The 16,936-nt window shown below is 39.3% G+C and overlaps 1 protein-coding gene across 2 annotated transcripts in view; it reads right to left on the bottom strand.

The window, feature by feature from the left end:
- Window positions 1–1,676: 1,676 nt before the first annotated feature.
- FAS (Fas cell surface death receptor) overlaps window positions 1,677–16,936 on the bottom strand; it is a 31,885-nt gene continuing 16,625 nt past the window's right edge. For both annotated transcript variants that reach the window (XM_020895828.2, XM_020895827.2), the window contains exons 3-9: window positions 11,888–12,025; window positions 10,500–10,608; window positions 7,596–7,651; window positions 7,353–7,427; window positions 5,513–5,574; window positions 4,363–4,387; window positions 1,677–3,647 (exon numbers count right to left, since the gene is read on the bottom strand). In XM_020895828.2, coding sequence (XP_020751487.2) covers window positions 3,328–3,647; window positions 4,363–4,387; window positions 5,513–5,574; window positions 7,353–7,427; window positions 7,596–7,651; window positions 10,500–10,608; window positions 11,888–12,025 — 785 coding nt within the window. In that variant the 3' untranslated portion in view covers window positions 1,677–3,327. The remainder of the gene's footprint in view (window positions 3,648–4,362; window positions 4,388–5,512; window positions 5,575–7,352; window positions 7,428–7,595; window positions 7,652–10,499; window positions 10,609–11,887; window positions 12,026–16,936) is intronic.

Genomic DNA, 16,936 nt, shown 5'->3' with positions numbered 1-16,936 from the left:
GACCTTCTGCCCACAAGCTCTTTTCAGACCCTGGTACAGGAGGAACTCTAAGCAGAGAATAGTCTTCTTATCAAGTTGAGGGGCAGAGGGTAGCATTTAGGAGGCTGAGGCTGCCAGACTTCTCAACAGAGTACTGAAAAGAAGGAAGTTACACAGAAAGAAAGTTCCAGAAATCTGTGCAGAGATTCTTTGAAATCTTTGGGCTGTTACTATGTGCATGTGCAGAGATCAGACTCCGAGAGCCAGCAAAGGACAGCTATGGGTGCTGTAAGCAGAACAATTCCCAGCGGTGACATGAGGGTGGGAGATGACACTCCAACCAACCACAGTGAAGAGAACCCCTTGAAAAGATGGTAAAAGTACTGGACTTTAGCAGTAGGGCTAAACCAGCCTTAGAGTTAAATTTGCAGACCTGCCCTAATAAAGATAGAGACCTGAACTATCAGTACCATAGCCACTAGCCACCAGCTGTTGAATCTTTGAAATGCAGCCAGTCCAAACTGAGATGTGCTTAAAACTGTAACTAAAATACAAACCAGATTTTGAAGGCTTTACTAGGAAAACAAAAAAGAATGCAAATGATCTAATGGTTTTTATATTGCTTACATGTTGAAATGATAACATTGAGAAATAATGAACTAACAAAATGTATTGTTAAAATTAAATTTTAAAAAAGAGAGATAGTCCAGTGGTCTTTATGGAGCCAGAAATAAAAAGTACACAGGAAGGAATATTTCAAAATCCCCATTTAGCTTTCTTACCAATAACACCAATCCTTTGAACTAATTACTTTTTTCTTTTTCTTATGTCCAGTTATACATATTGTTAAGGAATTTTATTATTGAAATATAATTGTTTTACAATGTTGTGTTGGTTTCTGCCATGTAACAAAGTAAATCAGTTATACATACACATGTATCCCCTCTCTCATGAGCCTCCCTCCCACCCCTCTAGGTCATCTCAGAGCACTCAGCTGAGCTACCTGTGCTATGCAGCAGGTTCCCACTAGCTGTCTATTTTACACATGGTACTGGAACATGGGATTCCCAGGTAGTGCTAGTGGTAAAGAACCCGCCTGTCAATGCAAGAGACCTAAGAGACGCAGCTTCACTCCCTGGGTTGGGAAGATACCCTGGAGGAGGAAATGGCAACTCACTCTAGTATTCTTGCCTGGAGAATTCATGGACAGAGGAGCCTGGAAGGCGCCAGTCCACAGGGTTGCAGAGTCGGACGTGACGGAAGTGACGCAGCACGCACGCACTGTATATGTATCAACGCTCCTCTCCCAGTTTGTCCCACCCTCCTCTCCCTGCCTATGTCTACATGTCTGTTCTCTACGTCTGCATCTCTATTCCTGCTCTGCAAATACGTTCATCTGTACCATTTTGCTAGATTTCATTTACATGTGTCAGTATACAACACTTCTAGTGCCTAATATATAATCCTGTCATGGTAAGTCCTCACATAATAAGTAATTATGTGTTGTTTAGGAGATATATGCTTTAGAGTAGAAGCCTATAGAGGAAATGATTTAACCACTAAAAGCCTTTCAAAAGAAGATACCTCCTGAGAGATCAGAGAATGGATGAAAGATTAATGAACAGGTTACAGTTAGTAATAAATAGAAAAAGGGAAAATAAAAAGCAAGGTCCCACCAAAAAAGAGATAACCTGAAATACCAAAAACATGATTTTAATAAAATATTTTTGTTTATATTTTCTATTTCCAAACATAAGGGAAAAGCATCTTCCATCAATGGACGCTCTTTAGGTAGTTCTGAGCATCTGCTTCAGCTTATAACTGTCTTCCATTTACAACTATATAAACATAAATAGTATTTATTAACATTCACAGTTAATACAAACTTTCAAAAGTGTTTAAATGTAAAAGCAAGGAAGTGATAGTGGGGAGAGGGGCTTGTCTAAGAAGCTACAGAAAACAGGCAATTCTTAACACTTATAATGATTTCTGGAGAAGGCAGTGGCACCCTCCTCCAGTACTCCTGCCTGGAAAATCCCATGGACGGAGGAGCCTGGTGGGCTGCAGTCCATGGGGTCGCTGAGTTGAACGCGACTGAGTGACTTCACTTTCACTTTTCACTTTCATGCCTTGGAGAAGGAAATGGCAAGCCACTCCAGTGTTCCTGCCTGGAGAATCCCAGGGACGGGGGAGCTTGGTGGGCTGCGGTCTATGGGGTCGCACAGAGTCAGACAAGACTGAAGCGACTTAGCAGCAGCAGCAGTATGATTTCACTTCTGCTGTGTATAAGCTGCCTTTACATCAAGAGAGAACACATGGCAAGTTACTGAGCACTTTGTGGGGGATGGAACAAAATAAGAATCTATCTTATCAGCTTTGGTGATAGACATGGGTTCATGATATGCCACAAAGCTACCTTCCATAAGAGCAGCTGGCCTCTCCAAACCAAGCTAGATGTTTCTAAGGGCAGCCCCAGCTTTTCATCAATCATTCAGTGTTTCTTAGGAAGTCCTTTCAAGTCTGGGGGTTCACAGTCTACCTAGATGCACATCAAGGTGAAAACAGAGAGATGACAGTGATCTAGTAATTCTTTCATGATCAAAATGTTTGACACCTGAGAAAGAAGTAGGTTATTTGATCTACAGTGACAAATATAAAATATTCAAGCATTATAATTGAGTCTGCATTTTCTATGTGAATCCAAAATGGAAATAGTTCACTATGAAAGGCCAATAATCTGTGCAAAGATCTTTGAGGTAGAACCTTATTAAATTTTATATTCAGAGGATATGTGCAAGTTTTCCCTGAACATACTCCTCTCAAAGGTGTAAACAAAATTTGTAAATATGGAAAAATCTCTAGAATTATCAGTAGAGCTGGGGAGGTAATTTAGAGGCAGTTGACTGTCACATGGCAACAATGATCACATCTACTAATTCGTGGAATGGGGTCAACCTGTGGATAGGCATCTGTGTTCACATACATTAATTACATTCACACTGACAGAATCATATGTTACACACTTGAACATGATCTCAATCTTTGAATACATGATTTTTTACACACTTAGTAGGCAAGAAGATGAACATGGGTATTTACTCTCACCAGAGTTCATCTACCCAACTAGATTTTAAAAATCCTTCAAGGCAGAATCATGAAATGCTCAAAGCTATTAGCTCTATGAATAGCTTTGAGCAAATATATTAGCTCTACAAATCTAATAAATGAAAAAAGAAAACACACCCAGTAAAAAGTCAAGCCAAGCAATATCTATAGCTACTCAGAACTTATTTGAACATATTTAGAACATTTAGTATATTCTCAGAACTGAGTTAGTTGTTTTTCACTTTAAACCAAGTTTTCATTTTCATTTTGCAAGTTTGCATTTTCACGTTCATTAGTAATGTCCTTCGTGACTATGTCACAAATTTTCTCTGCAAGAGCTTTTGGGAGATTTTTAGTCAAAGTGCAATATGCATTTTTCTTCCCATGACTTTGATACCAACTGCGGAGCAGTTGGACCTTCTGTTCAGCTGTTTCATGGAGATTGTCATGCATGATATCATCTATTTTGGCTTCCTCTATACCATTCTTCCGAACAAATTCTTTAACTTGAGTTATTTTCATTAGTTCAGCAATACTAGGGATATATTTACCCAAGTCAACATCTGAAAAACAGAGAAGAATCTCTGAAAATTTGTTTTTCCAAACAAAATTCCCACTTCTGAAAAACCACAGTTATTTCTCTTCTTACAGTACTTAAGAATATGGGTAAGTCCTAGAGATCTAAAGAGCCAACTGGGGAAAAGTAAAAACAGAAACAACCTTGAGTTCTTATCCCAGCTCCTCCTATGTCCTCAGTAATTTGCTCTATACCCTGGGAACGATACGTAACATCTCTGTGTCTTCTTTTCTCATCTATATAATAAGAGAGCTAGAAAAACTCATTTCTAACACCCTCATGGATCTGATGATCAATGATCCACAAATCTAAAAGGCAGGCCAAGGGTTTATGACCATCTTATCACTGACTCACTGGAACTAGGATACACCAAGAGTAAGTATACAACTGAGTCTACAATTCAGATTACCTAGGAGTTTAGGCAGAGTTCTATACTATACCCAACTGCTTGTGAAGGAAAACAAAGCTTTAAGAATATAGCATCTGATGTTACCTGACTTATTTTTAATAATGAGTATTAGTTATACATTTAAACACACTGCCTAATAAACCCTTGTTAGTGAGCAGGAAGAAATGCAGCCTCAAGGAATAGCAAGACCCCACAATGTGTCACTGAAATTCCCAACATTATTTTAACTGCAAAATTAGCCTGTTACTCCCAAGGAAGCCATCTCTATGAAACAAAATGACAAAAATCTTACCTGTTAAATTCAGTTGCCTCCCTTCCTGGGGAGAAAAAAAAAAAAAAGAAAACAGAGGGAAGGAGAGAGGGAAATAAACATATATTTAGAATACTCTAAATGCAATCTTCTAATTCTTCCTTAATACTCAAGAAAGTACACTTACTTGATGTATAAAATTAGACTAAATGACTAAGGAGGGTTTTCCCACCATTCAAATTTTTATTCTGAAACGTTCCAGCCTAACCAGAAACAAAGGGAATAGTGGTTCACTTTTTACAGAAGCAAGAAATCTAAGGGATTCGTGAAATGTGCTGAGATCATTCTTTGTATAGACCCATGAAAATAAACATAGTACACATCATTCTAACATTTTCTTTACTGTAACGATTTGAATTTTTGACACAAGAATGTAGTTTAAGTTGAAATGATTTTGTACTGTATTGATTTAAAGAACCCTAAATCCCACTGGCCCCAAGTGAGAAAAATCAATATTCATCAGGTGAGCTGGTTACTCTCCCCAGTGTACCTTTGGCTGTTTTTTTTTTTCTCCTTTGAGCACGGCCTGCAGGATCTCAGTTCCCTGAGAAGGACTGAACCCAGGCTACGGCACTGAAAGCCACTAGGCCATCAGGGAACTCCTTTTTTTTAGAGATGTGACATGCTTTGATTCCATGGTGGAAAAAGATATGGTGACAGATAAGGTAACAAGTGACTGGAGAGAGCTGAGGTGGGCCTTTAGTGTGGGCTTTCAGAGTAATCTCTTTGCTTGGGCATGTTGAATCCATGCCCTTCATTTCTGTTCATGAATAATACCAACATGGAACATGGAAGCTTGGCCATATCCTTTTGTCAGCTCCCTTTGTGTAAGTGAGAACTTATTAATAAGAATTTATTTGTATGTTATTGTATAGAAGTTTCTTATAAACTGGGCACCATATCTTAATTCATTTTTGATGCCCCTCTAATCCATGCACACACGAGCACCATAAAGGTTTGCTTTTTAAAAAGTAACAAGTAGGGGACACATGTACACCCATGGCTGGTTCATGTCAATGGATGGCAAAAACCACCACAACATTGTAATTAGCCTCCAATGAAAATAAATTAATTAATTTTTAAAAGGTAACAAGTAAAAAGCTGAATGATTATTTTTTTGGTCAACACTTACATCATTTGAGGCTTCAGAGTTGTGATAACCCTTCTTTTTCTTCCCGTGTTGACTTTTCACCACTGAAAGATCCAAGAAATATCTATCAGACTCAGGTCTCAGTCTTGTAGGAAGCAAGAGAGAACAAAGTCTCATACTAAGAGAAGCATGAGAGGAAAGGAGAAATTCATTCACTAAAATTTACAGCAACCAAGCACCAGAAGAGGCAGATTTGTCCTGATTTTGAAAATTCCATCCCACTGATTCAAGTGGTACAGAGATATGCCACATCTTTCTTTAAAATTTTTTAAGATACTTTTTTAATGTGGACCATTTTTAAAGTCTTTTATTGGGTTTGTTAAGGCTTCCCTGGTGGCTCAGATGGTAAAGAACCTGCCTGCAACGTGGGAGACTGGGTTCAATCCCTGGGTCAGGAAGATCCCCTGGAGAAGAGAATGGCAACCCACTCCAGTGTTCTTGCCTGGAGAATTCCATGGACAGAAGGGTCCAGCAAGCTACGGTCCATTAGGGTCAGAAAGAGCTAGGACATGACTGAGCAACTAACACACACACTGAATTTGTTACAATATTGCTTCCATTTTACGTTTTGGTTTTCTCGCCATAAGGCATGTAGGCTCTTAGCTCCCCAACCAGGGATCGAACCTACACCCCATGCCCCATGCACTGGAAGATGAAATCTTAACCACTGGACCATCTGGAATGTCCTGATATGCCACATCTTAATGGAGCCATCCAGTTACCACACACTGGCCTAGTCTGAAGCTGGCTTTTGCCTTATTGTGTGGCCATCACCACTCCGTCTCACTGGCTTGAAGCTGGGTAACATGGCTACAGCAGGGCAGAGAAGCCATAGGTTACAGAAAGTTGACATCGGTTTGCCATGAAGTGGCATTTAAAGTGTTTAAACATTGAGTTTATATTTTCAGCTAAACAACCTCTCAAGGCAAGATAATTTTTTTTTATCTTCAGTTGACCTGGAGAAACAGTGGTTTGTTCCAATAGAAAAGAAAAATTGGATGTATCAGTGCTATTGAAAGTTGGCTCTGCTATGTGTTGTATGAATGATCTAATGGGAGTTTTCTAGAATAATTATTGCTGTTGCTTTAGTCGCTAAGTTGTGTCCGACTCTTTTGTGACCCCATGGACTGTAGCCCACCAGGCTCCTCTGTCTATGGGGTTTCCCAGGCAAGAATACCGGAGCGGGTTGCCATTTCCTTCTCCAGGCAATCTTCCTGACCCAGGGATCGAACCTGTGTTTTCTGCATTGGCAAACAAATTCTTTACCACTGAACCACCTGAGAAGCCCAGAGTACAATTGTAAGTGTTCCAAATTTTTGTTTACCTGATGATTTTACTAAGTAACTCTTGCATAAAAGGTATGCCACAGTCTTTAAGGTTAAAGTGGTTAAATAATTAAAAAACATGGGGTCTGGACAAGGGAGAAGAGGCACAGAGAGGGATGAGTTTCTCAAGCGTCTGCCGCAATCCCTTTGCTCTTGGAGTTCTCTTTATGCAGGGGATTATCTCAATGTAGAGTGAAGGACTACTTCCAATTCTTGGCCAACTTGGCTGCTGTCTAAATGAAAATGCCCTTGTTCGTGGGGAGGATGGGAATATCCAATCAGTGCCCCAGAATGGTTGCTCAAAAACAGTAGCTGAAGGATAATATCATCTATTCTTATCAGCTCTCAGGGGTGCATTTAGAAGTAGGAATTTAACTCTATATCAGAGTTGCTACCTGCTAGGAGCTTTCTTACAAGTAAAAGACAGAAGGGAATTCTTGTAAACAATGGCTTCCCAAGTCACTTCAACCTGCCATTTGAATGAAGTAAGAGCTTACCTTTGTATATTATTAGAATTATTGGAATGAGGAGGATCAGCAGGGCCCATAAACTGTTTGAGTGAGATCTGGATCCTGTAGATAGGAACATTGTACATGGTATATGAAAGTACGTACTTCTTAAGATTATTAAAAAAAAGATGAAAACAAAGTACTCATAGAATCAAAATGGATTGCCTTTTCTTCGTATTTTACAGTGAGTTTGGGAGAAAGAAGAGTATAATCATAAAAAGAAATAATAACCTTTGCATTTGGTGTTGCTAGTTGGTGAGCACTTCTCAATGATTCCATGTTCACACCTAGAAAAAAACAGAGAGGGAATTCAAAAAGTCTGATGGACTGATTCCTTGATCATTTTCAATAACGTACTGTAAATCCAGGGACATTTTATCTGTTTTTGCATCTCGGGCAAACATATTCCCTCAAATATTTCTAGATTAGCTTTCTGTTGTTGTACAGTCACTCGGTCGTGTCCAACTCTTTGCGACCCCATAGACTGCAGCATGCTAGGATTCCCTGTCCTTCACCATCTCCCAGAGTTTGCTCAAACTCATGTCCATTGATTCGGTGATGCCAACCAACCATCTAATCCTCTGTCATCCCTGTCTCCTCCTGCAATCAATCTTTCCCAGCATCAGGGTCTTCTGCAATGAGTTGGCTCTTCACATCAGGCAGTTGAAGTATCGGAGCTTCAGCTGCAGCATCAGTCCTTCCAATGAATATTCAGGGTTGACTTCCTTTAGGACTGACTGGTTTGATCTCCCTGCTGTCCAAGTGGTTCTCAAGAGTCTTCTCCAACACCACAGTTTGAAAGCATCAATTCTTCGGCACCCAGCCTTCTTTATGGTCCAACTCTCACATCCATACATAACTAATGGAAAAACCATAGCTTTGACTATATGGTCCTTTGTCAGCAAAGTAATGTCTCTGTTTTTTAAAACACTGTCTAGGTTTGTCATAGCTTTTCTTCCAAGGAGCAAGTGTCTTTTAATTTCATGGCTGCAGTCACCATCCACAGTGATTTTTGGAGTCCAAGAAAATAAAGTCTGTCACTGTTTCCATTTTTTCCCCATCTATTTGCCATGAAGTGATAGGACCAGATTGGAGAAGGAAATGGCAACCCACTCCAGTGTTCTTGCCTGGAGAAACCCATGGACAGAGAAGTCTGGCGGGCTACAGTCCATGAGGTCGCAAAGACACAGACATGACTGAGCGACTAAGCATGCATGCCTAATGAGATCGGATGACACGATCTTAGTTTCTTTTAGCATCTACTTGGTGCAAATTCGTAACATAATTTGGGTGTTTGGATGGAAAATATCCTAAAGAATGACTATGGGTTAAAAATACCTTGAGGAAAAAAAAAAGGCATTAAAATATCAACATGTGAGAAAAAAGAATAGACATAAAAATAAAGTTTAATTAGCTAATAAACTTAAAATCATAAATTGCCAAAAGCAATTTCAAAACAGTTATGGAGCAGTAAAATGCTCAGATAATAGCCCACTGCCCAGGCTGCTGCTTATGGAGTCTACCTAGCTAGCCCCTAAAGACCTCCTTTTTTATATCAACTAGTGATAGGGCACTCAAGAAGTCCCTGTAGGATTTTCTTCAGACAGCCAAATACTGACAAATTATCTGAATTATAAGCTGGCTCTGCCCATTCCCTAACTAGGTGAGCTTTGACAAATTTTTACAGCACATATTACCCAATCTGATTGTCACAGAAAAGATGTTGATAAGACAAGTGAGTATTATTTGCATCCACATTCAAAAAACTATAATCATGGCATCCAGTCCCATCATTCATGGCAAATAGATGGGGGAAAAAATGGAAAGTGACAGACTTTATTTTCTTGGGCCACAAAATCATTGTGGATGGTGACTGTAGCCATGAAATTAAAAGACACTTGCTCCTTGGAAGAAAAGCTATGACAAAACTAGACAGTGTATTAAAAAGCAGAGACAATACTTTGCTGACAAAGGACCATATAGTCAAAGCTATGGTTTTTCCATTAGTTATGTATGGATGTGAGAGTTGGACCATCAAGAAGGCTGAGTACCAAAGAATTGATGCTTTTGAGCTCTGGTGCTAGATAAGACTCTTGGGAGTCCCTTGGACAGCAAGGAGATCAAACCAGTCAATCCTAAAGGAAATCAACCCTGAATATTCATTGGAAGGACTGATACTGAAAATGAAGCTCTAATAGTTTGGCCACCTAATGCAAACAGCCAACTCACTGGAAAAGACCCTGATGGTGGGAAACATTGAGGGCAGGAGGAGAAAAGGGCAACAGAGGATGAGATGGTTGGATGGTATCATCAATTCAATGGACATGAGTTTGAACAAACACTGGGCGATAGTAAAGGACAGGGAAGCCTGACATGCTGCAGTCCATGGGGTCGCAAACAGTTGGACATGACTTAGTGACTGAACAACAACAAAATGAGTGTGGAAACCAAAGTGCAGAGAGGTTATGTGATCTGTTCAAAATCACCTGATTAATCGGAAGAAAAGTGAAACCTAGAATCAGGTGTCCTATCTTTGGGTTAAAATCAAGCACTTTAGCATGAAAGACAGGTCCTTCATGATCTGACCTGGTTCCTTCTCAGTCTTTCTTAAACTCCAGCCAGGTCCTTTGTTCTCCAGAGCTTCCATTTGCCTTGTTGCAGTTGCTGTTCCCCTGCCTGAAATGTCCTTTCTATCTGTATATACCAGGTAAGTATCTTTCCTTCCTTTTTTCAAGACTCAAGTCATGTGTCATATCTTTACCCACCCCCCCAGAGTTGAAAGGTTTTCCTATATAACTCAAAATCTGAAGCACAAGTCTTACCATATGGTCTGAACATAATAACCATCATCTTCCTTGACACTCTCTGCCTCTAGCCTTAGATCTTCAAGACCAGGCATGTGTCTGCATACATCAATGGCTTGAGCAGCCAGCACAGAATCAAGTATGCAGGAGGTGTTCAATAAATATTTAGACACAGGATGTTTGGGGGAAAAAATGGTTATCTAGTTTCTTGGAGGCAAAGCAAGATTAAAACCCAAATTCTTCACTCTCAGCCAGTGTTGCTTCCCTTTCAGGAGATCATTTTCTCTCGAGATATGCCTACTGTTTTAACCAGAGAAAGACTAAAACTTACGTGGTACAAGGGTTACAGTGTTCGCACGGAGAACTGTTACAAAAAAAGTTTGATTTGCATCTGCACTTGGTATTCTGGGTCCGGGTACAGTTTTGTTCCACTTCTAGCCCTAGAAAACCAATTTGATGAATGAACAATGAAAAGGATGGGCAGGAGCAGCATGGGTTTTTGAGATCCAGCGCTGACATCAGCAGTCAAACTATCAAACCTTTAGTAACATAACTAGCGTTTAAATGCCAAATAGACAACCCCAGGTTGAAAGAGCTGAAATCATCTAGCAGTGTTTTAAGCAGACAGAAAATCCAGCAACCTAGACAATCCCACCTTTACTTAAAATGGCTCCCCTGTTCTTGTCTAGAGCCTGGCTACTCAAAGTATGGCTTATAGATCTGTAACATCAGCATCACCTAGGAGCTTGTTAGCAATGCAGAATGTCAGGCCCTGCCCCAGACCTACTCAATCAGACCAATGCCAAAACCCTTACTTAGAGATTCTGATTTAATTACTCTGAGTTGGGACCTGAGTGAGAGAGTGAGTGAAAGTCACTCAGTGGTGTCCAACTCTTTGTGACCCCATGGACTGTAGCCTGCCAGGCTCCTCTGTCCAAGGAATTCTCCAGGCAACAATACTGTAGTGGGTAGCCATTCTTTTCTCCAGGGAATCTTCCCAGGCCAGGGATCGAACCTGAGTTTCCTGCACTGCAGACAAATTCTTGACCATCTGAACCACTAGGAAGCCCTTGAAATTGGATCTAAATGTTGGCAATTTTCATAGCTTCCTGTTTGATTCCACTATACAGTCAGGGTTGAGAAATACTGCTTTAGAGACTGAACAGGGACAAGAAAACTTTATGTTCAGAGAGTTCTTGATGTCTAACAAAATGGGGAGTACTTCTGCTTTATTTTAATCTGAACCCTCAAGACAGACTAGAATATCCATGAAAATTCAGGTCCTCAACAGTAATTATCAGGACAAGCCAGATCCTCAGAGAAAGGGGGAGCAGTCCACCCACCTCTTGGGTTTCCCTGTCCTTGTATCTGCAGGCTTCTGAGCTCTTTCTGGCTAAGAACAAAAGCCATTTTACAAGCATAAATCAAGGCAGGAAAAAAAGTCTCTGCAATTCTGATTAGAGCTGATGGGTCCTGTTCATCATGCTTACATTTAGTCATTCTCTTACATCTGGAAGAACTGCCTAGACTTGACCCATAAATGTCTAGACCGGTCATTCACACAGTACCTGATCCTGCTTCATCCCCATCAGCCCCACCCTCTCCCTCCTGTAGGCTGACATAGCACCAGCTTAGGTCCCAGTTTCTGACTGTATTATACGTGGTGCTACATGCAGTACCATGATCTGTCCCTTTTGAATGTTTTTTAAAGACACTTACCGTGTTCTTCATCACAGGTGCTACATCTTATGCATTTGTCAGAATGATGCCTTGTGTCTGTGTACTCTTTCCCCTCTATGCAGAACACACATTCTGGTTTACCTCCGTCGTGTTTGCAATCACTGGTTTTCCGTTCGCCTGCCCATGGGAAAAAATGGAGCAAGTGTTTAAACACAAGGTGGTCATGCAACAGCAAGGGAAGTCTGCAGGGATGATAAAAAAAAAAACACTGCTGAAACATGAGTGGAAGGGCTAAGCTAATGAAATATAAATATAGTAGTGGAGAAGGTTGTTGAAAAATCGTATCAAGAGACAGAATTTCTCCCAAGACAAAAGTTAAAAGAGTTACTGAGAGCTATGCCTACTTCATTTTTAAAAAATTTTTATTGATTGACTGGTTGATTTTTGGCTGTGCTGGATCTTTGCTGCTGCACACGGGCTTTCTCTAGTCGCAGCGAGGAGGTGCTACTCTCGAGTTGTGGTGTGCAGGCCTCTCACTGCAGTGGCTTCTCTTGTGCTAAAGCACAGGCTCTAGGGCACTCAGGCTTCAGTAGTTGTGGCACATGGGCTTAGCTGCCCAACAGCATGTGGAATCTTCCTGGACCAGGGATCGGACTCACGTCCCTTGCATTGGCAGATTTCTAACCACTGGCCCACCAGGGAAGTTCCTATGCCTACATCTATAGGATGATTAGCAATAGGAACATATGAAAAAGAGGTCAGAATGACCAAAAGCACTGGAAGAGATGCCTTTACCAGCTTTGGGGGGAGGAGGGAAGAAGGTTGCTAAGTATATATTCATATTAAGAGATGACTGCCACTGGCCACTGAGATGACCCAATTCTTGCTCTGACTTCTCATTTGACTTTCCAAAGTCCACAAATCCTGGCAAGAACAGTATTGTTTAAGGAAAAGAATATTTGAAGTTCTAAAGACTGGTTAACTTTTGAACAGCAATAATATCTCTAACAAGCTGCTTAATCTCTCTGAACCGAATTTCTTCATACATGTGTTGGAGATAATCACACTTCACTTGCACAGCTAAAAGAACTGCAAGGGACCTGCCCAGTAAGTGCTCACAGTTTCCTTTTCACTCCTCTTTCTTTCTATTCCTTTGCCACTAAGTGACATAGTTTGTTATAATGTGTAGGAATGAACTTTATTACCAGGTTTGCTATCTTAATACACAACATTTTAAATCATATTCATGTTTGTTTTCCTTTACTTTAAAAATAAAATGAATCACTGGATTGCTATTAGTTAAGTATTATACAACAATGGCCTTCCCTGATAGCTCAGTTGCTAAAGAATCTGCCTGCAATGCGGGAGACCCTGGTTTCGATTCCTGGGTTGGGAAGATCCCCTGGAGAAGGGAAAGACTACCCACTCCAGTATTCTGGCCTGGAGAATTCCAGGGACTGTATAGTTCATGGGGTTGCAAAGTTGGACACAACTGAGTGACTTTCACTTTCTTTTTCATACAACACTGTCTTCTGGAAAATTCATTTCCTTAAGAAGTGTTTATTAATACCTATTGTGTGCCAGGCACTTTCTAGGAGCTGGAGATACCCTTGGAAGACAAGTCCTTGGTCTCCAAAGATTTCACATTCTCAAGGTAGAAGCAGGCAATGCACAAATAAATACAGATGGCAAGTGATGATAATTGCTGTGGGGGAAGCTAGGTTATAGCAAAGGAACAGTGAAAGAAGAGAAAATATAAGGGGAACAGCAAGGGAACAGAGAAAGATGAAAGAGAAAATATAAAGGGAAGTTTAAGAGAAAAGCCTAAGTAGTGTCTAAACTTGTAATCATCTAAATAAAAAGAATAGGCAAAATCTAATCTGCCCCCCTAGTATGAACAGCAAAAATAATTTATTCTGTTTTTTTCAGGTATATGACTTTCTTAATAACTTCATAGCATTATTTGTCTTTTTCTTAGTTTTTTTAAAAAATTTATTATTGGAGTATAATTGCTTTACAATGTTGTGTTAGTTTCTTCTATATAACAAAGCGAATCAGCTTTATGTATACATAAGGATCCGCCTTCCAGTGCAGGAAATGTAAGAGACACAGGTTCAATCCCAGGCTCAGGAAGATCCCCTGGTGGAGAAAACAGCAACCCACTCCAGTATTATTGCCTGGAGAATCCCATGGACAGAAGAGCCAGGTGGGCTACAGTCCATGAGGTTGCAAAGAGTTGGACACGACTGAGCGACTTTCACTCACTCTCTCACTCAGGTCCCATCTCAGAGCAATTAAATCAGAATCTCTAAATGAGGGTTTCGGCATTGGTCCGATTGAGTAGGTCTGGGGCAGGGCCTGACATTCTGCATTTCTAACAAACTCCTGGGTAATGTGGATTTTGCTGGCTTATAAACTATACTTGGAGTAGACAGGCTCTAGGTGAGAACAGGGGAGCCATTTTAAGTACAGGTGGGATTGTCTCAGTTGCTGGCTTGTCTGTTGACTTAAAATTCCACTAGGTGATTTCAGCTCTTTCAAGCTAGGGCCCAGAACCAGCATGTATATATGACAGTGCTACTCGAATTTACTGTAACATTTCAGACAATTACTTTACGTAACTGTTCAGAAAATATTCTCATTTCAGATTCCATGGCAGTAACAACAAAAGATTAGTGGATTAGTATACAGAGAAAGTGAGAGAAGAAACACTTGAGATTTATGTTAAATTTTAAAAGAAAATTCCTCAGTTACAGTAGCTCATTGTCATTCATGAGCAATATGTTATAGGACCATCACAAATTCTCAGTTTCACTTATTCCAATATAGCATGTAGTTCTATTCAGAAGAATGCAGGTAAAATGTATATGAACTCATCAGATCCATTCAAATGAACCCATTCAAATGTACATGAACCTGTTATAATTCTTAAAATGGTAACAATAAATAATAATATTAACACTTATTGAGCCAAGCACTCTGCTACACACTATTAACACATTCCATTTATTGTTCACAATAATCACAAAAGGTCAGAACTATTACTACTCCCCTTTTACAGTTAAAGAACCAGACTCAAAGAAATCAAGTATCTTGCCCAAGGACATGAAGCTTGTAAATAGCTAGGAGGACCAATCATCCCTGTTTGCCTAGGATGAGAGACTTTCGGTGCTAAAACTGGGGAAGTCTTGGGCAAACCCGAATACACTGATCATCCTGTAAGTGTCAGATGGAAGATTTGAAAGCAGTGTCATGCCCGAACTTAAACTATGAAACACAATTTAATATCTGCTTGGTAAAGATGTCAGCTATCATATTACAAGCTATTAATATGACAAAGCTTTTCAGGGGCTCTGATAAAACAGGTCAGGGGATCTGTCCTATTTCTCTGCCTTCATCTCACAGTCCCAGTGGCTTACCTGCTGCACTGGAGAATGTGTGTACCAGAACATGATTCTTCACTTGCTTTCCTTTTCCTTTTTAACACTGTCCCGTAACTCGCTCTCTGAAGTCAAAGCTTCCTTGTTTGCCTTCCTGGGATCGCTTTACTGGGGAACTACTTACTTGGTATGCCCACTATAGGTGCCAAAAACCTAACTGCAAATGGTGATTACTACACAGTTCAACACATTACAATGTCTTTACATTTTTCTTAATTTAGAACTTTGTAAAAGATCAATCAATGTTGCAGAGATCCCTGATTCACCTAATATCCATTTTTCCTTCTCTCATAAGAAGAGAGTGTTTACTAGGAGACATGGCTGTCCTGAGTCAAGACTACATCTCCCAGCCTCCTTTGCATGGTCATGTAACTAAATTCTGGCCAATGGGATGTTAGTAAAGTGTCCAGTAATATCTTCCAGGATGTTTCCTGAAGATAGCTGGTATGCACTTTATTTTAATCTGCCCTATTCGCATGAACAGCAAAAATTATGTATACCATCTTTCCTAGGAACATGACTTTCTTAATAATTTCTTTTCACAGCATTCTTTTTGATAAAACAAAATACTACTCAATACATAAACAAGCCATGAAATTTAAACATATATACTTTAGTAAACAAAGGCAATGATATGTCAATAGGAAAAAATAAACAAATTGTGGAAACTCAGAACCAAATTTAAATACAGGGTATCAGGGTTCTATATCATTGCAGCAGTATGTTTAAGAAAACCAAGTCAAAGTACATCTTGAATTGCTTGCCAGTAGAATTATACTGCTTTCTAAATGGACTGACCTCTTTAATGAATTACCTTGCAGAATGCTTATGGCATGACAGGGATATAATAGCACAAGTTCTTTCTTTCTTCCAATGTGTAAAACCTAAATTTATCAATATTAAAAAAGGAGTTGTTTTCTTGAAAATAATATTTTAAAATGTATTTGTTTCTGAGTATACTACTACATATGCTCACTGTATAAATTTTAGGAAAGTGTAAAAAGCACCTATATATCAACCACTCTGAGATATTATTTTGGTGCATTCCTACACATATAAATACACACATATATACATGTGAGTAAATACATACCTGTGTGTGTGTGTGTGTGTGTATATATATTAATATATATATATAAACATATATGTGCAATGTATGCAGTGTACCATAGAATCCTTCTTATTGGATATGGTGATGTGATAAGGACTTTTTTTTTATTAAAAAAATGTCAATTCACATAGGGGATCACAGAAAAATTACTACAAATAATTCAGTTTATAAAGTATACCTGTATAATTATTTGCCACTTTTGTGATATAGAAACAAGTTATTAGAATTCCAGCTTTTTTCACACTTAAGTCACATACAAAATGTATCACTTACAATTTCTTTTTTCTTTCTCCTTCTTCCTTTCTTTTTGATGGAAAGAAAAGTTAAAGACTTCAATAATCTGTATGAAAGGCTTTCATAGTTTCATTATTTTTCCCATGTATTTTGCCTCCACCTAATTCATTAATAATTTTTTTAGTAGCTCGACTTTACTGAAATTCTACAAAGCACTAAAAATAATTTTCATAGAAATTAAATGTTTTTTCTGTGTATTTGTTTACTGATTTATGTAATGTTAAATTATATATTACTATTGCA

The sequence above is a fragment of the Odocoileus virginianus genome, chromosome 7 (assembly GCF_023699985.2).
Source record: "Odocoileus virginianus isolate 20LAN1187 ecotype Illinois chromosome 7, Ovbor_1.2, whole genome shotgun sequence".
Classification (NCBI taxonomy): Eukaryota; Metazoa; Chordata; class Mammalia; order Artiodactyla; family Cervidae; genus Odocoileus; species Odocoileus virginianus.
The sequence above is the reverse complement of the archived record's forward strand: the minus strand, read 5'-3'. Positions and strand labels throughout refer to the sequence as shown.